The 23547-nt window shown below is 45.0% G+C and overlaps 2 protein-coding genes and 1 long non-coding RNA gene across 9 annotated transcripts in view; 2 read left to right on the top strand and 1 right to left on the bottom strand.

The window, feature by feature from the left end:
- LOC142566053 (uncharacterized protein ZK1073.1) overlaps window positions 1-23547 on the bottom strand; it is a 434522-nt gene that overhangs the window by 295835 nt on the left and 115140 nt on the right. The window lies entirely within an intron of this gene.
- Window positions 248-7724, top strand: LOC142565896 (uncharacterized). The gene is made up of 4 exons (XR_012824902.1): window positions 248-662; window positions 1884-1988; window positions 4685-4829; window positions 7622-7724. It is a non-coding gene; the product is annotated as an uncharacterized LOC142565896 (long non-coding RNA).
- Window positions 10812-23547, top strand: part of LOC142566054 (uncharacterized) — a 114923-nt gene continuing 102187 nt past the window's right edge. Inside the window, exon 1 of the mRNA XM_075676783.1 lies at window positions 10812-11124. Coding sequence (XP_075532898.1) covers window positions 10942-11124 — 183 coding nt within the window. The 5' untranslated portion in view covers window positions 10812-10941. The remainder of the gene's footprint in view (window positions 11125-23547) is intronic.

Consider the following 23547-nt stretch of genomic DNA (forward strand, 5'->3'; position numbering starts at 1 on the left):
CTGAAAATTTCCTGTTGCGTTTTTCAAGTGAGTGAGACGTCTATACGGCGTATACGCAGATTGCTGCCCTCTCTATTAAAAGCAACGTTGCTGAAACACGTCGTACAAGACGCTGTACGACTCGCATAACATCGAAATACAACGCCGTCACCATCCATGAGATCACCGAAAACACGGTCGCTTTCGGTGGCGGCCTACAGATGGCACCACAGGTGGCGCCGGTAAAGTTACAGGTGATATTATTTTGCCGTCTTCAGTTGTTGCTACATGTGAGTGCTTGCTGTGTATTGACGCCGTCCGATGTAGTTGTTTAATCGTATGTACGCTGTGCCGAGAGAAATGGTGGTGCATTTTGTATGCATTGAGAATCACAAAACCCCTGGGACCGCGTAATGTAGTCCGCAGTATCCTTCGTGTGGTGCGCCGATGTCGAAGATATGACCTTTCGCGCTTCCTTTGTTCCGGGCTCATGAAAAGGATCTCCTCCTCTGGCACTGTCGCATCGTATCGCACTGTACGGAAGAATTTGGTGAAAGTTGTGCTCTTACGCCCTGTAGTTGATCCGCAATTCAACAGTGTGTGCGCCGGAAGGACCGTTCGTGCAGTCGATGCCGCGGCACCTGTGACACTAAAAGGAGCGTTTTCCGAGTACGCCGAGAAAGGTAAGCCCGGCGCTTGCGCGCATTCTTCCTGTCTATGGTTCGTGAAGTGTGCGTTGTTGTACAGCCGCCCTGATTTTTAATAATATAGCGCGAGCGTCGACTGAACTGCTGGTGAGCGCCTTATAACGGCGATAAGCGTGAAACAAGAGCGTGCAACAAGGCGAGTGCAACAAGGCAACAAGGCTCGTGCGCGAACTCTCGCCTTGTTGCACGCTTATCGCCGTTATAAGGCGCTCACCAGCAGTTCAGTCGACGCTCGCGCTATATTATTAAAAATCAGGGCGGCTGTACGTATCGCAAGATCCGTACAACAACCGAATCCGGATTTGTAAAGCAGCAAGAATTATAAATGTGCTTTTCAAATGGTTGTTCTTCATGTCGCAGTGCACATTTAGCAAAAAGTTCCATGGAAATTGCCCTAAAACGTATTCATGTTACCAACAGCTCTATCTGTGGTTTATTTACTTTCACCTATGAAGCACGCTAGCGCGGGTGGTTCTTTGATATAAATGGGCACAAAAATTCAAGCAAAGAAAGTTACTGTTTGTGTACATAATTTTTCATTGAGAAATGGTATAGGCATTTCTAGAAGTAGTACGTCGATGTATCGTCTTCACAGCTAACAGCTGCGCGAGATAGCACCCGATTCCTTCGTCGACGCATGGCCAGATTTTTAGCTTGTATGGAAATTCTTCTGTTTATAGAGTGTCGTCAGAAGACGTGTATTAGTGTCCTGTGTGTTTTCGTGTACTTGTAAAGGGTTCCCATCTTGCAGAGAAGCCGAAATTACATTAGCAATGTTTCTCATTAATCGAAAAATCTTTCTCTTTTCTGTATTGCCTCTCCAGAAAAAGAGGTGGTCTGTTGTAATTTTGAGCGCATCGTCCTTTGGGAGTAGTGCTTTGTTCCGCCGCATAAACAAATTAGGTTTTGGAACGCTTTTTATGTCCTACGGAATTTTTTGATAGTACAATTCACATTTCACATTATACAGCTGTACGTTTGTGTGAACCTTTTCATAGTAGATTCATGTTTGCTACAGTTCGATTTACGTGTTATTTAACCGCCTGTGATGTTACAATCAGATATTTGCACAACCAGTTGCAGCTTCATGTAACTGGTTGTATGAGACTTTTTTCAAAATGTGACGTGATCTTTTTATATCACAAGTTTGCAGTTTCAGCAGGGATTACAATAAATTAAGCATTTATTATTGTTTAGGGATGGCAAGATCTTGTGAACCAGAGGCACCTCCACATATGCACCTGCGGCACTTCTGCAGCCTCAACAGCACGGAAAAGTACCTGATGTGCATGCTGTGACAAGGTGTGTGCAAAGCAGTTGCTGCCACTTACACGAGCTGCAGATTTTGTTGGTATCATCCATGTTTGGAAACTCTCCTGAATTTTTCGTGGGTTTACAAATGTGGGCTCATTTTACAATTTTATGAATGTCACTTTAGAAAGACAATGAAGTTGTGTTGGTTAAGATGTTTTAAAGCTGTTGAGAGATTGACGGCATGACATTGTTAAAATGCATGTAAAAAATTAATTGTAATGGTACTTGTACTGCTTTATTATTAGCGATGCAATATCTCTAACGAGAACATCAAAGGGGCACTTGCTTTTGGGAAGTTTGGTCAGATAAATTCCTGAAGCAGCGTAAAGCTCTGTAATCTAAAAAAAAAACAATGTTGTCAGTTACTGGTTTCAAGTTCGCTGCTGCTTTTTGTGCTGCACGACAAGTTAAATAATGGTTGATAATGTGTGTGTGACGTAATAGTTCTGCGCAAACACACGAGGTGGAGAGAAGTAATTAATAAAGGGAAAATCAGACATCCACCTGCCCGTACCATTTGCTACAAAGGAAACCTGTATGTGTCCCTCAAAAGGAAAGCCGCACAGTTGAAGAAAAACTCGTCCTGGTCCGGGACTCGAACCCGGGACTACCGCCTTTCCGAGGCAGCCACTCTACCATCTGAGATAACCAGGTTGCTAGCACATGGCAGGGCGAAGTCGAATTAGTTGACAACACGAAGCAAAGGCAAGGGTTTGACGTAATATTTTTTCCCCTTTATTAATTACTTCTCTACACCTTGCGCGTTTCCACAGAACTATTACGTCAGACCCTTGCCTTTGCTTCATGTTGTCGACAAATTCTACTTCGCCCGGCAATCTGCTAGCCACCTGGTTATCTTAGATGGTAAAGCGGCTGTCCCGGAAAGGAGGTGGTCCCGGGTTTGAGTCCCAGACCTGGACGGTTTCTTTTTTTCAAATGTGAGGCTTTCCTTTCGAGGAATCCGTACGGGTTTCTTTTGTAGCAATTGCTACGAGCGGATAGATGTGCGATTTTCCCTTTATTAATAATGTGTGTGTGTATGCAACAATGGGGGTGCTGAGAGCAAGCTTTAAAATAATGTGTGCTATGTCCCCAACAAAGAATTTAGTGTCTGCAGCATTTTTACAAAATATTATGTTCACAGGTTGGCAGGTATGACATAATGTACAACAATAATGTACAACACTTTTGCTGTAGATGCATTTTCATAACGTCCATTTTCTGTCTACTTGAATCGTATATTTAGAATTTGGCCCACCTTCAGTTTGATCAAGTTACATAGGTATCCCCCTCTGAGTTAAATATAATTAGGGGCTATTGAAGATATCCATGATATACCTACTCACTGTATTGAGACAGATATTTGTAGGGACTGTGTTGTGAGGCATGCATATCCTTTTACCTGTATGTCTTGCTGCAGGTTGCCCGACAAAAGCATAAATGCTTTGCCCACCTTTATTATTGTGCTTTCATGTAGACTTCTAACATCTGTGCCCACATAGACTCCATGTTCTTAATTACATTTTTCTAAGTATTCACTGTTGTGCATTACATTATTGTGTTACATTACTGTGCATTACATGTTTTTCTTCGTTTTATTTTGGAGGGGGGTATTCATTTCTATAATAGTACAGAGAATAGGACTTCAAAACAAAAAGCCACGAAAGGTGGCTTAAAAGTGTATGAAGCTTGGAATTCTACATTCCATCCCCTAAAGCGCTACCAGTAGTAAAACATTCGTAATTGTCTTTTTTATAATCTAGCTGCCAGATACATAGTCCCATTATGAGAGTATGTTATTTTTTCTTCTTTGCTCTGACTTGTTTTGTTGAATGTTCTCCTTGTTAGTTCAGAATTTGTTTTCTTGCCACCTCATGCAATACTCCAACTGGAGCCTTCTGAGCTATGTGTATAATAAATAAGTAAATTCCTAAAGCATGCAACAAACCATGCAGCATAGCATTTAAATGTTGCCAGTTTATAATGCTTCTCGAGTGCAGCGCATCATGGAGCTTGAGGCTGATCTCTTCAGATGTAAAAAAAATTGCAGGTTATGAAAATGTGGTCCTACAAACTGCTGGTTACGCATGTCAGTCAGCCTGTTGCAGTGGTCACAAGTGAGAATGTAACCAAAAAGCTGGGCGTGCTCGGCCATTTTGCATATGGCACAGGATAAAGCTTCACCTCTGCTATTGCTTCTCTTATAATAATGGCCTCCGAGTATACATGCCGAGTTATGCTTCTGGGGACACTTATTAGTTAACCTTATCAGGTAATACCATTAGCCTTATGGGTGCTATAATGTTGCAGTGCCTGCAGGATGGCCAGCATTACAATACACATTAAAATTATTGTACAAGTCATGCAATGGTATCGGGATTGGCCCACCAAGTGACAACCTTTAATTACACTATACCTGGGATCAGCCCAGCTCACTCAGTCAGGGAGACATCCATGCATAAGGGGAGGGGTATGGCAAATAGAGGGCGTTCGATTAATCTTTCTCACATAGATAGCTCATACATATAATGTTTCTTAAATTGGATGCTTTGTTGCTCAAAGTGAAGTTACTTATGGGCATAATGTCAGCATTTCGATCCTATTTATGCTTAACGAAAGTTGCTTTGTTCAGTGTCACTTTTTATATTGTTTCGCTTGTGATTCTAAGCTCACTTGTTTTATAGCTGCTCTAGGTATGGCTGGACCTGGAGAAGAAGTGTAAGCAGACCATGCTATGTTGCTGATCTGCGCTGATCTCCACATCCAAGTTGGTCCCGCGACAGTTGGGCACCATTGTGCCTTGCTTCATTGACAAGGTGATATAATATGGTGAGCTTGTACTTCAATATCGGTATTGAAAATTATGTTAAGGAAAAAAGACAAGGATTGGTCTTTATGATAGATACACTCACGTTCTTTCTTTAAGGTGTTCTTTTGACACTGTTCTGCATGGTAATATTTTTAGAGAATTATAACTCCTTTATTGCAAAGTGCCATGGCGCTAGTTTATGCGTTAAACTAGCACTATTTCACCAAAAAAAGCCTTATTTAGCACACAATTCACAAGGAAAGAAAGGAGGCAACATCGCAGACTGCTACTAACAGTTCAGTATTATTGCTCGCACAGTGATATTGTGCAAAAGGTGAAAGGGGGAGAATAGATCTGAATACATGCTGTTCGCACAGAAACGAAAAGGACGCATCACATGGTGAGCGTGACACTTGTTTTACAATGGTAAAGCAGTCTCACTGTCTAGTAATTCTCTGCATGGGGAGCTAGTGCTAGGTTCCTCGTCATACATATAAAAAAAGCCTCAGATATCTCTCCAGCGCTTTTGTCTTTATATTTTGTCACGATCAAGCAGCTTTCAAACATAGGTGCATGTGCGCCGAGAGCAGTGCACTACCACTGCTAACTGACCCGCGCATCAAGTTTGCTTGGTCACGCTGCCAGTCATTTATACATTGGCCGGTTTATCCGATGTAGCCTCTACTGCACGAAATGGTATGTGATAGACACTGCACCTGTGCACTGTACGTGCTTTGTTACATGATTTTTTTCAGAGATAGTGATGCAGGCCTTTTCATTATTTACATGCCTACACAACAAACCAAGCAATATCTGTGCTTAGAAAGAATTTTAGGAAAATCCAGCATGAGGCAACTGTTCTCGGCACGAAACAAACTTGATTCGTTGGTCTTCGTTCATTGGTGCGATCACACTAAGGCAGACAAGCTTGTAGGCTGTGCTTCTGCAATTTGTACAGCACACTGACAGCACCGATGTGGGCCTCATCTGTGGGCTGACTGATGGCACCTTCTACGGCGCAGACCACTTGTGTTGGGCGATGCACCAATGTTGACGTTTGTTCCCTTGTGCAAAACAGCAGTGCTAGGTTTTGAGTAGTTGTAGGAAGACAAGGTAAACATAACTTTCATGGCTTGAGTGGGCTCATTTCTCTTGGGGAATCTAGCTTTTTTTCTTGCAACTGTGCAGAGGTGCTTCCCTAGAGTCGGCGTGAAAATGGCATAGAGTTGTGCATTCGGGAACTCCTGAACAATGATCTGCTGTAGTTAGGGCTTTGCGAATATGCACTGTCTACCAATTGGTAGAAGGTGCATTATTCAGCCACTGATTTCCTGTTGGCATGCTTGCACTCGTGCTGTCAGTAATTTCTTGGCTTGCCGAATTATCTTGAGGCCCCACGCTGATGATGCTACCGATGTCTTCATGTGCAGACTTTTCAGGATGAGGTTTTTTGCTTTGCAAATGTTGTTGAAAGGTAGGTGGTGCTTACAGGTAGCTATTCTAGATATTAGTGAAACGAATTGGCCCATCTTGCTTCGTCAAACATTGTCACGCCGACATCAGTTGTACAAACAAAAAACCTGGCCTACTCGCAGCGTCGTGCACGAAGAAACAAACAAATCAGCTGCTGAATTGTCTTGACATGGCATACTAAGCTGAAACCGGAACTGCTGTAGCTACAAACCAGGCAGAAACGATGATGATGAGCAGGGATTTGCAGTAGCGCCACTTCGTGGGGCAGCAAGGAGGCTCCGTTCAAAACAAAAATTGCGTTCAGCAAGTAGAACCATGCAACGGTCAGAGTCGGTGCATGGTGCTCTCGATCAAGTTGGCTCAAGGAGTGTCCGAAAAATCAGATGAGAGGTTGCAAGGCGTCCGAACTTTCGGAAGTTGTTATGCATTATGGTCCATGGGGAGAATGGCGGTGCCGTGAAGCAGACCGAGTAATCATGTCCGAATTTTCGGAGTCCGGAAAATCAGTCGGTGACTGTACCTATACCTATGTGTCTATGTATACCTAGGTGCAACAGTGTTTGCTATGATCTGTGCAAGAATTGCTGTTGCCCGTAGATGCCCAACATGTCGGGTGTCAAATTGTAAAATACCTTGTAAAAGTGATCTACGGAAAAATACCGCTTCTGTTATATTTCGCTTTTGCAAGAAATTTTGCGGCTGCTGGCACCTACCTTAAAAGGCTTTATATGGTCTTCGCATGGCCAGGGCCTTCTACTTTTGTGAGTTTGCTTATCTCGAAATTTACCCCGGTTTTTATAACTTCAAGTTGGCAGGATCCCTAGTCTCCTTTAACGTGTACCCAATAGACCTTACATAGGGGTTTTGGCATTTCCCTGCCATATAAATGCAGCCATTGTGGCCGGGATTCAATCCCATGCCCTCTGCCTGAGCAGCGCAATGTCAAAGCCAGTACACTACGGTATTTTGCTGGCAGAAGGGTTTAGTTTCTGAATAATTTATTATCTCAACCTGTCGGTGTTGTGTTTAAAGGTATTTCATGTTTGTATTCTGTTGCTTCAATACTAGTAATTATTGTAAATCAAACGATGTGTCCATCTTTTTCCTATAACACTTGCTTCAATCGCCTGCTAATTATGACAGCTTATTCTCCCACAGTAATCCATGTTCCCTTGAAACATAGGCATTGCATGAAACCACATATTTTTCAATAAGATTTATTCATTATCTCCTATGACCGGAATGCTGAACCTTTCTTATCTGTGGGAACATAGGCAAATTTGCCTATGTGCCAACCTGTTGCATGTGTCAAGATAAATTATTGGCTTTACTTTTTCAGTTGCCCTGCTCGCTCTCACCCAAGCAACCCACTCCAGCGGTCTTCTCTCGGCAAACTGGATGCATCGAAATACCGTTAGAAGGTCCAATAAACAGTGCTTGGGACATTTATGACATGCTTTTACTTAAGCCGGACTACTTCAGGCTTAATGAAAGCTCAAGTGGGCGTACAGAAATACCTACGTAAAGTATACTTGTCTTTTTCACTTACAAGTACATGCCAATACTTTGCCTAACATTTTTCACCCCAAAATTACGCTTTACTGTGAATTTGTGAACAAACCATTACAGCAAAAAGCACTGCATTAAGACGAGTACAAGTAATCGAACATATACTAAACTTGCAAGAATAACATTTGCATACTTGTAGTAAATATGAAAATGAGGTACAGTCTTCTTCAGGGTGCATTTTCTTGTAGGTCATACATAGAGAACGTACTCGTGGGTCATACAAAACTTGTTCATGATGTATCACATCAGTGTTGGTAGTGCTAGTCAATTTATGCCGAAAATTGTGTTCATCTTCATATCAAGCAATGTACCAGGCAAACCTACATGTGAAAGTGGCATTCTTGTTGCAAACATAATGCAGATCTACTTCTCTTCAATGCTAATCGCAAATACACAAGTGTACAAAATAGGTTTAAAGAGTAAATTATATTAAGCAACATCAATACATTCTGAAAGGACCTGGTATGAATGTAGCAAAATATAGGTCTGAACAGGGGCAAACAGGTCTGGGTTAGATAGGACGGGATTAAACGGGTCAGGATTAAACAGGATTTAAACGGGTCAGGTTTAAACAGGATTTAAACGGGTCAGGTTTAAACAGGAATAAACAGGTCAGGACTGAACAGGATCAAACGGGGTCCCGTTCCATAACCCTATTTGATGAAACCCGTTTGAAAACAAATAGGATTTTTTAGTAGGGCAACCACGGCGGGTGCCGGGCTGTTGCTCATATAACTGCAGCAAGAAGTCTGAAGATGGTTATGCCGTTTTTATGATACCACAAGGAAAGCGTGACGGCTTGCGCAGGAAGTAGTGGCTGCATGACATTGGCCGAAAGAACTTTGTTCCGACAACAGCGTTGTTTGCGAGCTGAGGCGTCCTTCTTATAGCTCGTAGCAAAGCATCCCGTAATGCTGCATTTTTTTTTTCATTCTTCCGGCCTGCTCACCAACGTTTTTGTTGCGGTTGTCCTCATTATGCTTAATATTCTGGGGCGGCTCCATCACCTCGCACGTCGCTAACTGCTGTTATTCAGTCGGAAGTGCAGCATTATAGATTCTGCTTTGCGCCCTGAAAAAGTTCGTGGCAAGCATACCCGTGGTATTGCAGGTGATGAGCGTTAGCTAGTCATCATTGAGTTTTCTTTAATTTAAGGCGAAAGCCTCTAGATCTCTATGTTTCAAGGTCGCGTTGGAAACTGGAAGTATCACGTGACCCAAGAAGGCCAGAGGTGACCCAAAGCATGTCCACCCCTGTATAAGCGAATAATTACCCAAGTGAATTAATGAATCATTAGTGATTGACATGAGGTGGATTAGGGAGCATTAAGGTTGATTAGAGTGTATTAAAGAAGATTAAGGTGGATTAGAGTGCATTAAGAAAGATGAAGATGCATGAATAAAGATTAAGGTAGGTGGAGGAGGATTATGGTGATTAAGGTGAAGGGTTGATGAAAGGGTATTAAAGAAATAGACCGATTAGGGTGGATTAGGGTGCATGAACAAGGATTAGGGAGGATTAAGGTGAATACAGGAAGATTAAGGTCGATTAATGTGGATTAAGGTGAAATAGGGGTTGATAGAGGAGGATTAAGACCGATTAGGATGGATTAGGGTAGATTAAGGTGGATCAGGGACCATGGAGCTGGATTAGGTTTGATAGAGGTAGGTTAGGGTGTATTAAGGTAGATTGGGACTATTAAGATGGATTAAGTTGAATTAAGGTGCATGAATAAGGATTAAGGTGGATGAAGGAGGATTAAGACAGTGTAGGGTAGGCTAAGGTGCATTAGAGGCGATGTAGGTGGATTAGGTTGTATTAAGGTGGATTGGGAATATTAAGCTGGATTAAGGTGGATGAAGGAGCATTAAGGTGATTAAGGTGGACTAAGGTGAATTATGGTTCATTGAGTATTAAGACCGATTAGTCTACCATAATCCTCATAATGCACATTAATCCACATTCATCGACCTTAATCTTCCTTCATTCACTTTAATCCACCATAATCCACGAAAGTCCTCCTTAATGCACCCTAATCCACCTTCATCGACCTTAATCAACTCTTATCCTCCTTAAAACACTTTAATCCTCCTTAATCAACCCTAATGCTTCCTCATTCACTTTAATCCACCGTAATCCACTATACTCTCCATAATTCACCTTATTCCACCCGAATGCACATTCATCTACCTATGTCCACCCTAATCCTCGTTAATCCACCCTAATCCTCCTTCATTCACTTTAATTCTCCCTAGCCCACCATAATCCTCCATTAATGCACCTTAATCCTTCTTAATCCACCCTTATCTTTCATGCACTTTAACCCACCCTAGTCCACTATAATCGTCCTTAATACACCTCAACGCACCTTCTCTACCCTAATCTACCTTCATCGACCTTAATCCAACCTATTCCTCCTTTATGCACCTTAATCCACCTTCATTCACCCTAATGCACCTTCGTCGACTTAAATCCACCTTAATCCTCCTTAATACACCTGAATTCATCTTATCCAATCACTAATCAATCATTACTTTGCTAATCATTAATAATCTCTTATACGCGGCTACACATGCTTTGGTTCGCTTCCCGCCTTCCTTCGGTTACGTGATATTTTCTGTAGCACACAACGGGAACTTGAAACAGAGGTCTAAGACTTTCGCTTAATAAGCCACACACAAACGAATGTGTCACAAGCAATACTAGAACAGACGCACGAAGTAAAGCATGTGATCATATGGCAGAAAAATTGTCTGAAGTAGAGAACTCGCCTCAAAGCTCCCTTTACATCGGTATACCCCGTTCATACGGCTTTAAGAAAAAAACCAATCTCCTCATAAACGTTGCCTCCAGCATTATCGATGCTGTTATTAGCATTTCTCAAAATTTTCAACCCCACTCGGGCGCGCAACTGGCCCAAAATGACACGCTTCCATAGAATCCTGCGGCCCGTCCGCGGGAGCCCAGGAGGAAAAGCGCGCCGTGCGCAGCCGGCGGGTGAGGAGAATCGAGGAGAAAAGCGCCGTGAGGAGGAGAGCGTCGCTACTTTCAAATTATCAAGGGGCCCAATACTGCATAACGCTGCCCTCTATGAGGAGGCGGAGCAAACCAGTAATGCATGTGCTGACATCTGGCGTAGCAAGAGGAAAGTGGCGGCGAGTAGCAGAGAAGGTCGCGCCCGCGAGGCTGCCCATAAACGGTGGGCTCGAGAGGAAGACGCGAAGCGAAGAACGCGGCTCAGCTACCACCCCCGTAACTTGGGCGAGCACAAGGGTGCGTATGGAAAATTTCAGACTGACTTTATGGACAGACATTTCAGATTCCGTTGTGCGGCGTGCGACAGACTCCGTTGTGCGGCGTTCGAGAACGATTTGATGGTCGGTGGTAATGTTCGAGATCTTGCGTGAATGTCATGAGGTTTTGACAGCTACCCCAGCTCCTGACGTAGCCAGCTGGTCGGTTTGGCTGCACCGAGGGAGCGCTAATGGCCTAGCGCGTATCGATCATTTGATGTGACAGCTGGTTGCTCACAAGCCATCTGCTGCATTTCCGCGCCTGCGCAAAGAACCGAATAGGCAGTTCATATATTGCGTGCGCTGGTATGGGGAGGTTGCGTGTAATTGGCCTAAACTGCCGAAGAACAAGCTGTTCATGAGGCCCAATCTTTGCCACAGTATATTGCTAATTCAAAACACTTAAAACGCTGCGCTCAAAAGCGCTGGGGCCGCTTTTGTTCATTATTTTCATAAATGACGTAGCAGAAATCATGGGTGATACTCAAGTTAAACTTAGAATGTATGCAGACGACTGCGTCATCTACAACACCATCTCTGATGCTCATGATCAGGTTGCACTGAATAATGTTTTTTCATTGTTTTGTAAGTGGAGTGAAACCTGGCAAATGTCTATTAACTTCAAAAAGACTAGCTATGACCTTTTCAAACAAGAAACAGCCCCTTTCTTTTACTAAACTAATGACGGGGTCAGTTTAATACATGTTACGGAGTTTAAGTACCTCGGTGTAACTCTAATATCAAATTTAAAATAGCGCAAGCAGGTTGAAATAATCTGCAATAAGGCTCATCGAAAACTTTGGTATCTCCAACGGGTGTTAAGCAGCTCGACAAGAGAATGCAAACTGACTGCGTACAAAACTTTGCTCAGGCACATACTAGAATATGCATCGGTTGTTTGGCCACCTCACGTCATGCACGACATAGCTATATTAGAATCTGTCTAAAACAGAAAAGCAATCAGGTTCGTTTTTCGTCGCTATGACCCGCAATTCTGGCCTACTTCGCATGCGCGCGTTTTAACGTTACAATCCCTCGAACATCGGCGCACTTGTGATCGTGTTATCCTTCTGCATAAGATAGTTCACACCGGCTTGAGTGTTCTGACGCCCATTTCTGTTGTAGCACGCTGTAATCGACGATCTGAGCCACTGAACATGTGCCCTTCAGGTCGAACCTTGATCGTTTTTTCTTTCTTTCCGCGGACTGTGGATTTATGGAACAAATTTGATGGGTCTCTGCGCAGACTCGGTACTGAGCATTTTGACAAACAATTACGTAATTATATATTCTGTTAAGGTTTTCTTCTATTCTGGTCAATTTTGTTGAATGTATCTTTGATTGTATTTTTTTTCATTATTTGTACTCACTTCTGCTGTCTCAGAATCTGAGACCGCAGTATTTGTAAATAAATAAAAAAATCGCGTTAGGGAGTATCGTAATCGTTGTGAAATTCTTTACCTGCGCAACATGATTTTCGAATATCGTACGCCCATGAAAACACAGCTCACACCTTTCACCCATCGGCTACATCGTATTCTTGATAGATCATCATTAGCCGACTATATATTAAGGCGAAAGCCTTTCTAGGCTCATGGTGAAGTTTGTGTCAGCAGACCTGAACGCCGGAGTGTCTGCCGGAGCGTCATCACGCCATATGAAGACCGATTAAAGAATGGAAAAATAATAATGGTGACAGTGAATGATAACGTTGTAACAGAGATTGGTAGATGTTAATCACTAGTAATGACTACTAATGACTTGTAATGACTACTAATGACTGCGAAATTACCAATGTGTCTAACGACGGCTTCTAGTGACCACTATTGATTACAAATGACTAAAAATGCTTACTAGTCAGCAGTAATGACTAATAATGACTGAAATTACCTGTAATGACTACGAAATGACCAATATGCCTAACAACAACTTGTAACGACAACTGATAATAAATGACGAAAATGCTTAGTAATGACCAGCAATGACTAATAATGACTGAAATGACTTGTAATGACTACAAAATGACCAATATGTCTAACGACGGCTTGTAATGACCAAAATTCATTACAAAAGAATAAAGATGCTTAGTAGTGAGCAGTAATTACTAATAATGACTCAAATGACTTGTAATGACTAGTAATGACTATTAATGACCAATATGTCTAACGAACGAATCGTAACGACTACAATTGATTACAACTGACTAAAAATGTTTACAGATTAGGCGAATGATAAGAGGCGGAAGAGTAGGCTTTCGCCGTCCCCCTCTTACGAGAGATTTCAAAAGACCCCGTAATTTTTTTTAGACTTTTCCAAAGCATTTGATAAAGTGTGTCACTAGTTGCTCGTTCATAAACTGAACCGATTAAATATTGAGTGTAATCTATTAGGATTAATTAATAATTTTATTATTAACCGATTTTAGTTCCCTGCTAAAAATGGTCATTACTCTCTCTTCAGGGAAGCTAATTCAGGCGTTCCCCGAGGGCTCTGTATTGGGTCCTCTCCTTTTTCTTATATACGACAATGACCGTCATTCTTCGGTAAACTCTAACATTCATCTTTTTGTTGGCGATTGTGTAGTTATCATGGCCACGGCGGCCGCGCTTTGATAGGGGCGAAATGCGAAAACACCCTTGTAGTTAGATTTAGGTGCTCTTTAAAGAACCCCAGTGGCCCAAATGTCTGGAGTCCCCCCCCCCCCCCCATGGCGTGCCTCATAATTAGATCGTGGTATTGGCGCGTAAAAGCCCTTAATATAATTTTTTTTATTTGTGTAGGTTTCAACGAAATGTGTAGCCAATATATTAAAATTGTGCAATTCGACGTTAATGTTATAACTGGTGTCTACAACCGCACATGGAATTTAAGATTAATAAATGTAAAGTCACGCGTGTATTCCGTAGTTGTAGCCAGCCCCTGTGCCTACTACTCAAATAACAATCGTTAGAATTTATCAACTCCAATACTTAGGTGTTCACATAGCATCCAACCTAACTTCGTCACTACATATTGATTAATAAACGACGCTAACTGCATGTTAGGTTACCTTCGCCGCAAATTTTTTAGTGCGCCTGCTTCACTGAAACTTTTACTTTAAAAAACGTTAGCACTGTTACGGATGAGATATATTTATTTTCAAAATGATCGAGGGGGCATAGAGACGACATCGCAGGCAGTCGGGCACACCGCGCGCAGTTCTTCGGCTTCGCCGCGCAGCGTGACATCTTCCTTCGGTGCGGAAGAAGCTCGTCGAGCGAGTTAGGGATCCACATAATTCAATTATCCGCGACCGGCGATTATTGGCGGTCAGTTTTGCGACGACGTAGTTGACGTCACTTAATCGGCTGAGTATCACGAATGGAACGCTGTACGTTTAGACGAGCTTGCGATACAAGCTTTCCTTCCGTAGAGGTGTCCACAGCGACACATGATCGCCAGGAGCGAAAGTGACAGGCATAGGCCGGGCGTCATAACGTGCCTTGGTTGAAACTTGCGAAGACAGCGTTCTTAAGCGAGCGAGCCGACGCGCTTCTTCGGCCCGACACAATGTCTGCGGAATGGATGCGGCTTCTTGCAGTGGCTATGGCAGAATTGTGTCCAAGAACGTTTGGGGACTGCGAGCGTACAACAGATAGAAAGGCGCATACCCGGTTACTTCGTGCTTGGCTGTATTGTATGCGTACGTGACAAAGGGCAGCACGGTATCCCAATTCTTGTGGTCAGCTGAGACGTACAGGCGTTAGAGGTGACACGGAGCGGGTTGCCGCGCCGAGCATTGCGCGCAAGCGCACTCCATGCCAGAGGCGGAGTTAGCTGCGCGTCGTCTGTTGCCACTTCACCGCGAAACGTAGATTGCGCGCGCGCTTTGGAGTACACAAGACCTATATCAATGGTGCGTCAACAGCTATTATTCTAAATCAGTTATCAAAGCAAGCAGGCATGCGGTACACCTAAAATTTTAAGTGAACCTATCATTTTTAAAAGGTCCCTTTTGTTACGGAAGGCCGATTTCAGAATTCGCTTGCTAAGAAAGTAAAAAAATCACACGACAAAACAAGGTACACTGATAAATCTATGCTTCAGATTTATTATATGGTAAATACGAAGAAGTCTAGACCACGGCTGTAAATGAAGGTTAGATGAAGATGGCTACAGTATTTTGTACGAGAGCGCGTGTGGCGAAGTGGGAGGAACCGTACCAGACATGGAGGAAGGAAACTGAGGAGAGGCCCTACCCCCTCCGCGTGCTAGGAGAAAAGTGTGGAGGAAATGACGTAGTAGGTTCTCTTCTTTTTTGCTGATTTTTTATTTCTTTGCCGTAGCGGCCACGCCTTTCGGGCCACAATGGCGGCTTTGTTTTGGTTCTGTGCGCTCCCACGTGTTGCTCCGTAGGTTTCGTAGGCGACGTGCGGGCAGGTTTGCGTTGGTCTCCATGTTTTGTTGCGCTGCGTTATCTGGACCGTGCTCTACCGGATGTTGCTGTGGCCAGGTAGGACAGGAGGAACTAAAGTTCGTGAAATGAACGCTGTACGCAATGTACCGCGCCACGGCAATGGCAACGGACGAAGGAATATCGGCGGGAAATTTTGCCCTCTTTGGCGGAACGTGATAGTAGTGCTGCGGGCGCGCGCGTCCGAGCTGCTCGGTTGCGCGCAGCGCGGCGTGGTTTCGCGAGAAATGTAAACAAGAGAGGAGAGCTGGCCCGATAGGCGGAGCCAACGTTACTAGACTAGCTTCAGTGGTAAAACTCCCCGCCCGCGCGCTTACAGCGCTGTCGCCACTTCTGTGACAGCCGCCAGAGGGCAACGCTGTTCCATCGGGCTCCACTGCAGACGCCTCGTCACAGCCTTGAGCTCGTGCGGATGGGCAGTTTGCGCGTGTTTCACGCTCGCTGGCGTTCTCCCTTGTCCGAATTAGTGATACCACGAGAAAGCGGTATCCACCTACAGCAATAAGATTTATCGCGCCAGTTCATTAATAGTGAAAGAAGGGTAAACTGCACGAAAGGAAGAAACGCATACAGCGAAGCGCAGAAGCTGCGTTTCTAGATGTTGTTTCTTCCTGTCGTCTTAATGTTTCGCGCAGTTTAGGCTCACGAGCGTGAATATCTGGCCAAAGTGCGTGATTGTAGGATGATCTTCTTCCCCACCGAAGCTTCTCACCCGCCAAAGAAGCGCTACAAAAGTAAAGATGAGGTTGGTCTTTGTACACACAAGCCACACACAAAAAAGTCGGATTTTTTATTCCATGAAGATGCTTAATCAGCGAAGCTGAAACATGCGGCCCCTGTGTTTATCACTGGGTTAATCCTGAGGGTTCATTAAAGTATTTCTCAGTTATGAGGTTACACACACAATCGACTACGAGAGAGAACGACGTCACTGACGGTGTGTCCGCAGTTGTCGCTTGCGTTCGATGTCTCGAGTTTGCGGCGTGGTTAGCAGCCTTCGCCTGCGATTTGCCGCTTGTGATTCTTCGAAATTAAATTTCTTCAAAATTAAATCTTTCCGTTACGTATGACCATGAGTGGCTCATACTCCCTTAAGCAATGGCTCATACCCCCGTAAACGCGGCCTCCCCATTACGACGACAGAAGTGAAGTGAAATTCTACGCTGGAAAGATGAACGGCCACACAGCCAGCTGTGGAAGACGACGATCAAAGCGGGAGCAGTGACACTAGCGCGTGCCGTTGATTTCGCAGCGAGTTCCCGGGCGGCACGAGGAATCGCTCCGTTTTACGCCGAGCGAAGCGTCGCATTGCTGGAAGCACAGAAAAAGTGGTGCGCCGAACTGTCGACATCGTTCCAATAGCGGCCTATGCAGCCAGGTACGGAGCACGTCGGCATCGTCTGCTGATATTCTTAAGAAACTCGGCGAAGGCGACAGTTCCACGGATGACATGCTTGCAGAAATTCGCTGTCAACAACGAACTACACTCTACACCAACGCTGCACCGCGTGCTTAGTCCGGCCCGCCCGCGTAACCGGTTAGTGAGGAACTGAAGCCGGGCGCGACTGCAGCGCCACGAAGGCGCGGGCGAGTGGCGGTTCCGCGCAACGGCGCCGAGTCTGGTAATGTTGGGCGGAGCCACGCCATGAGCAACGCCAACTTCCGGCTTCACTTTAGCTTCACAAGGAGTGACGTCAAGGCCTCTCCTGAGTTTCCTTCCCCCTTGTCCTCCGTGGTATAAGAGGTAGCGCAGCTAACTCCGCCTGTGGCGCTAATTGCGCTTGCGCCGCAATAGTTCTCGCGGTGCCCGCTTGATGGTGCGAAGAGCGCGGCCACGCTCGCCACGTTACCTCTTACAGTGGCCGCGCCTGTACAGTAACATGTTCGTAAGCGCGCGATTCGTGCGTTCGGAGAGGCCATTTCTTTGTGGGTGGTACGGCGTTGCATGGTGAAAAGTGTAACTGCAAAGGCGCAACAGTTCTTCAACAACGTCGGCGGTAAATTGCCGTGCACGGTCACTTAAAACAACACGTGAGCGCCGTGAAGCAGGATGACAGAATGAAGCAGAAAGTACGACGTATCGGCGGCTGTAGCAGACGTAAGTGCCGCAGTCTCAGTATGGGGCGTCAAGTACTCGACGCACACAATAATCCAGCGACAGCCGGTAGGGCTCATGGGAAGGGGGCCGAGCAAATCAATACCAACTTTTTCAAATGGTAAGGTAGGTGGTTTCACTGCTTGCAAAAAGCCTGCAGAAGGTGCCGCCGGCTTCTTATGACATTGACAACCTGAGCCACTTGCAATGTACTGTCTTGTGCTCTTCCATAGCTTCGCCCAATAAAAGCGCTAACGTAATCGATGAAGCGTGCGCGCAAAGCCAAGGTGGCCCGATATGATGTCATCATGCATGGCGCGAATAGAAGTACGCAGGCGTTCGAGAACGACTACGAATAAGGAAGCGCCATAAAGTAACACAGTAAACGACAAGAGCGGACACTCCAGCCGTTTCGCCGCCGAGCCACAGATCAACATAGTAAACCTAAAGAGTGGACACTCCCATATATTGGCCTCGAGCTCCACCACTGGAAAAGCTGGCGCCACCGTCGGCGTGACGTGCTAGGAGGGACACGTGGACATAGCGGCCGCGTCGGCTGCTTCGGGCGCGCCGAAGCGAGCTGAAAACAAGTGTAAATTCCCTCGTACGCTGCGGTCGTCATTTAGTGGCGAAATTTTCCCGCTTCGAGTGTCTCCTTTACAACGCTTCAAAGCACTACAATAGGTAGTGGCTGCTTTTGAAGGCGCGCAACATGGTAGGCTACTGCTCGGTGCCGCAGGGCCGGACGCACGTAACGGAGGCCGGTGTCAGCCTTATTCACACGTAGCCGCAGGACAAGAAGCTGCGTGAAGCTTGGCTCGCGAAACATAAAACCGGCAAATAGTCATCGTCTACAACTCGGGTATGCAGCAAGCACAGACGCGAGGAAGATTTCTGCTACGGCGCCCGGTCTGCGATGTTCTGAAAACGCGCACTGAGACGCTCGCCCGAGTCCGCTGCCCGACTAATGTCATGACGGTTTGGTCTATGAACTTGTCGATGCTATAGATACTCGCAAGTTCAGTGAAGTGGAAAGGCAGCGGTAAGAAGCACATTTAAAAAAAGCATGGCATATGGTCATGTTTGTGTTATGAATTAATGCACTGGATTACAAAAAGGAGCAGCTGGAAATTGCACGCTGAGAACACCGATAAACATACAGTGCGACGTAACTCGAGAAATAATATTCAAAGGTCAAACAACTTAGAAGAAAAAAAAGATTGAATCGTCGCGACGGGACAGCACAGTCCCCGTAGGCGCGTCGAAGTATCTACAATGAAATTATTTTTGAACAGCTCTGATAGCGCCCACGCAACAATGGTTGCTTGTATACTGTCAAATGCTCACATTCTGCGGCCTAAAGCTCATGGCACGGTGCGAAAACGCGCGCGCGGAGAAAGCGAAACAGTGCGCGGACAAGCATGCAGACGCGCAGTCGGTCGCTGCGAATCTGCGCGATCGCTGCATTGAGGCTTCTTTCAATTACGCTCCATTTAGTTATACAAACACTATAAGAACATATTTCACATAGTTTGCTCTCAGCGTTTACCTACCTTTCACGCAAGAAGCCGGTTCGGGAGACTCCATCGCGGCGACCGCGCGCAGTGGCGTTCACTGTACGTATTCGGTAAAGAGATAGCGTCTGTAAACGATTGTGTGGTTTCAGTTTGCCCAAGATTATTATTTAGACAGTAAGAAACTTCTCTCGTTTCGAAAGTACTTATAGAAATGTCCGGGAGAGCTCGCGCGTGGTGTTTTCAGTGAGCGCTGACAGCAAAACCTATGAGGAGCGCGCGGCATGATCCCTCATACTATGCCAGCGAGGCGCTTCCGATAGATGGCGACTCCGTAACTCCTCGCCGCCAATAGGCGCCTGCGGTCGACTTCGTTTCTTGTATTTTTTTTTAACCTTTGCTTAAATCGCGTTATTTCATGCAGGCGCTTGTGCCGCTGTTTATATGTTGTGACGACAAGCGTGCAAAGGTGTTTCACTCACGTTAGTTTCATTTAAATTCATATTTTCTGTTTCAAGCTGTAACTTGGCGCTACAATCGTGCCAACTGCTGAGGAAGTAGAACTTTATCGCTTATGGTATTGTACGCCTAGTAATTCACGCCAAAGGGTGTATCGTAAATAAATGTGCCGTGTTCCTTAAATATCAATGAACTTGCTGCACAGTCAAGAACACGAAAATAGCAGGCAACAATTTATTGCAGCAAGGTTGTAAGAGGCAGATACATGAAAACGGGAAGAAACAGCGAAATGCAAGTAATACGGGTGTCACACGGCGCATTTTTAAACGCGATCAAGCACAATCCGATTTGAATTTCTCAGTCACGATTGGTTTTTTTGCGCAAGCTGGGCGATGGCGCCAATATAAGTCGTGAATTTCAATGCGGATCGCACTTGTTCGCGATCGAAAATGGTCGTGTGACACAGCTATCATGGAGAATAGTCGGAAATGAATGGCGTGAAGCCAATATCTTTGCACAGGCACAACACATAGAAGACGTGTTGCAACTATCCAGATAATGAAAAAAGAACTGCAAATACAAGACAGCAATTAATTTAGTCAAAATAGGATTGCTTTGGAAGGAAAAAAAAATATTACGTTTCTTCTTGTACATTTGCGAAGGAGGGTGAATTACGGCAGAAATGTTATATGAATGGTAGCGGGCCGAAATAAAATGGCTGCAAAAATAATTGAGCACGCACCAACACCTTCATCTCGTGTAAGCCAGTGTGTCCGTCATTAAACAGCTGCAATTAGGCACTTTGTGTTGGGGGTTTTCACCTGCTGTCTTCGAAGCCTAGCAATCGTCTTCTGATACTTGGAATTTTGCCCTTGAGTATGCGTGATGTCCTTTGGCTGTGCAGCGTATTTTGAAGAAATGGTGGAGATTCCTGCAATACGTAGAATGATCGACAGAAGGTAAGCAATACTGGAGGCTTCAAAGCTATTGAATGTGGACGCTACGTTCCTTCGTATAAGCAATATCGGAGCCTGCAAAGCTTTATAATGGAGATGCTGCGTTCGTTCGTGCAATGCGTATTTTATTTTTATATTTTTGTTAAGGAAGCACTGTTATAAAGGCTAAGAAACAAGGAACTTTCTACGGTAACGACTCCATACACAATTAAAACATGAAAACATGTATCTTCAGCCCAATGCAGAACAGCTAACAACGCTTGAGCGCACATAGCCTGCTACAGAGGTGTTGAGGGAGCGCATTATTGCCATACTGCAAATATTGCACGTGGACCGCGTTAGAAATAACTACATTTCTTTTGCAGAAGTAGAGCACCTTACTTTTTCAGCAGTCGCCGCGCGTATCATAAACTCTCTGCCCCGAACGGCATGTGTTCATAGGCCACATTTCTTAACGAACCATTTTGTTTTATTTTCTAAATTCGTCATTGTATCGAACGTGTATCGCAGGTCGGACGCTGCCGCATCGCTGTTATCGCTGGCATCACTGCTCATTGCTGCGCATAAAAAAAGAACACGAACTGAAAGTCAGCGTAGCAGTTGGGCAGCAGCTGTTCATGGCTGCAAGGCCGCCGTCACTCGTTCATGCAGCTAACAGCGACATAACGAAATGGAAAGAGAATAAGTCCTTAACGTCGCGCAAAAGAACTTGCTGTGGCCTTGCCATGAAACGGCGACGAAGCAGACGCAGGCAGAAGAACCCAACAACGATGCTCAGGTGCATTTTACAGAAAGAGCCCGGCGGAGTTGTAGAAAGAAATTTAGTTATTTCTAAAGCGGTACACGTGCAATATTTGCATTATGGCAATAATGCGCTCTCTCCCAACCTCTGTAGCAGGCTATGTGCGCTCGAGCGTTGTTAGCTGTTCTGCATTGGGCTGAGGATACGTGCTTTCATGTTTTAATTGTGTATGGAGTCGTTACCGTACACAGAAAGTTCCTTGTTCCTTAGCATTTATAACCGCGCTTCCTTAACCAAAAATATACGCATTACATGAAGGAACGCAACATCTCTATTATAAAGCTTTACAGGCTCCAGTATTGCTTATACGAAAGAACGGAGCGTCTACATTCAACAGCTTTGCAGCCTCGAGTATTGCTTACCTTCTGTCTGTCATTCTACGTATTGCAGGAATCTCCACCACTTCCTCAAGATACACTGCACAGCCAAAGGACATCACGCATACTCAAGGGCAAAATTCCAAGTTTCAGAAGACGATTGCAAGGCTTCGAAGACAGCAGGTGAAGACCCCCAACACAAAATGCTTAATTGGAGCTCTATAATGACGGCACACTGGCTTACACATTCGAGATGAAGATGTTGGTGCGTGCTCAATTATTTTTGCAGCCATTTTATTTCGGCCCGCTACCATTCACACAATTTTGCTGCCGTAATTCACCCTCCTTCGCAGAAGTACAAGAAGAAACGTAATATTTCTTTCCTTATAAAACAATCCCATTTTGAGCAAACTAATTGCTGTCGTGTATTTGGAGTTCTTTTTTCATTATCTGGATAGTTGCAACACTTCTATGTGTTGGCATCACGCCAAAGTTATTGGAATCACGGCATTGATTTCCGACTATTCTCCATTATACCGGTGTCACACGACCACTTTCGATCGCGAACAAGTCGAATCCGGATTGAAATTCACGATTGATATTGGCGCCATCGCCGAGCTTGCGCAAAAGAACCAATCGTGACTGAGAAATTCCAATCGGATTGTGCTTGATCGCGTTTAAAAGTGCGCCGTGTGACACCCGTATTACTTGCGTTTCGCTGTTTGTTCCCGTTTTCATGTATCTGCCTCTTACAACCTTGCTGCAATAAATTGTTGCCTGCTATTTTCGTGTTCTTGACTGTGCAGCAAGTTCATTGATATTTAAGGAACACGGCACATTTATTTACGATACACCCTTTGGCGTGAATTACTAGGCGTACAATACCATAAGCGATAAAGTTCTACTTCCTCAGCAGTTGGCACGATTGTAGCGCCAAGTTACAGCTTGAAACAGAAAATATGAATTTAAATGAAACTAACGTGAGTGAAACACCTTTGCACGCTTGTCGTCACAACATATAAACAGCGGCACAAGCGCCTGCATGAAATAACGCGATTTAAGCAAAGGTTAAAAAAAAATACAAGAAACGAAACTGAAATTGTAGCCTCCGAGATTGGGCAGCGTGCGCGACCATCTTGGAGGCTGGTGCGTTTCGCCGATTCCGCTAGGTGCGCTGAGAGCCAAAGTCGGCGCAACCCACCGCCCCGTTCCAAAGGGGACGCTCATAATAACCATCCATCCTTCCATCCGGCCGCAGGCGCCTATGGGAGTGTCGGCTCTTTACGTTTACTATGTTACTCTATGCAAGCGCCATCGGCAGAGTAATTTTTGTAAAGCAGGCCGTTGCACAGCGTGAAGGGCGTTGTCTGACCTGACGTGCGGGCACCCTGAAATAGGGGTATGAGTGTAGGATGACCACGTTATTCACGTTTAAAGGTGCTGAGGCCAGGTAACTCGGTTATGCTGGCAAGATAGTCGTCGAAGTCGTCATCGCTGGCGGCGGAGTGTGGCGACGGGAGACGAGACAAGCAGTCAGCACGACACCGACCACTCTTGTAGGTGGCAGAAAAGGTATGTTCTTGAAGGCGTAACGCCCAACGTGCCAGCCATCCAGAAGGATGCCGCAGTCCAACAAGCCAGCAAGACGTTCAAAACTTGGGCATGCTGCCTCAGTATGGGGCACTAGTCACGATAACCTAATTAAGCCTCTTGAACTTGTTCAGAATAAGTCCGTGCGTTTCATATACTCTCCAATTATTCGCGTACCGCGAGTATACTCACATGAAAGCATGCCTCAACATACCTA

This window comes from Dermacentor variabilis, unplaced genomic scaffold, assembly GCF_050947875.1.
Source record: "Dermacentor variabilis isolate Ectoservices unplaced genomic scaffold, ASM5094787v1 scaffold_12, whole genome shotgun sequence".
NCBI lineage: Eukaryota > Metazoa > Arthropoda > Arachnida > Ixodida > Ixodidae > Dermacentor > Dermacentor variabilis.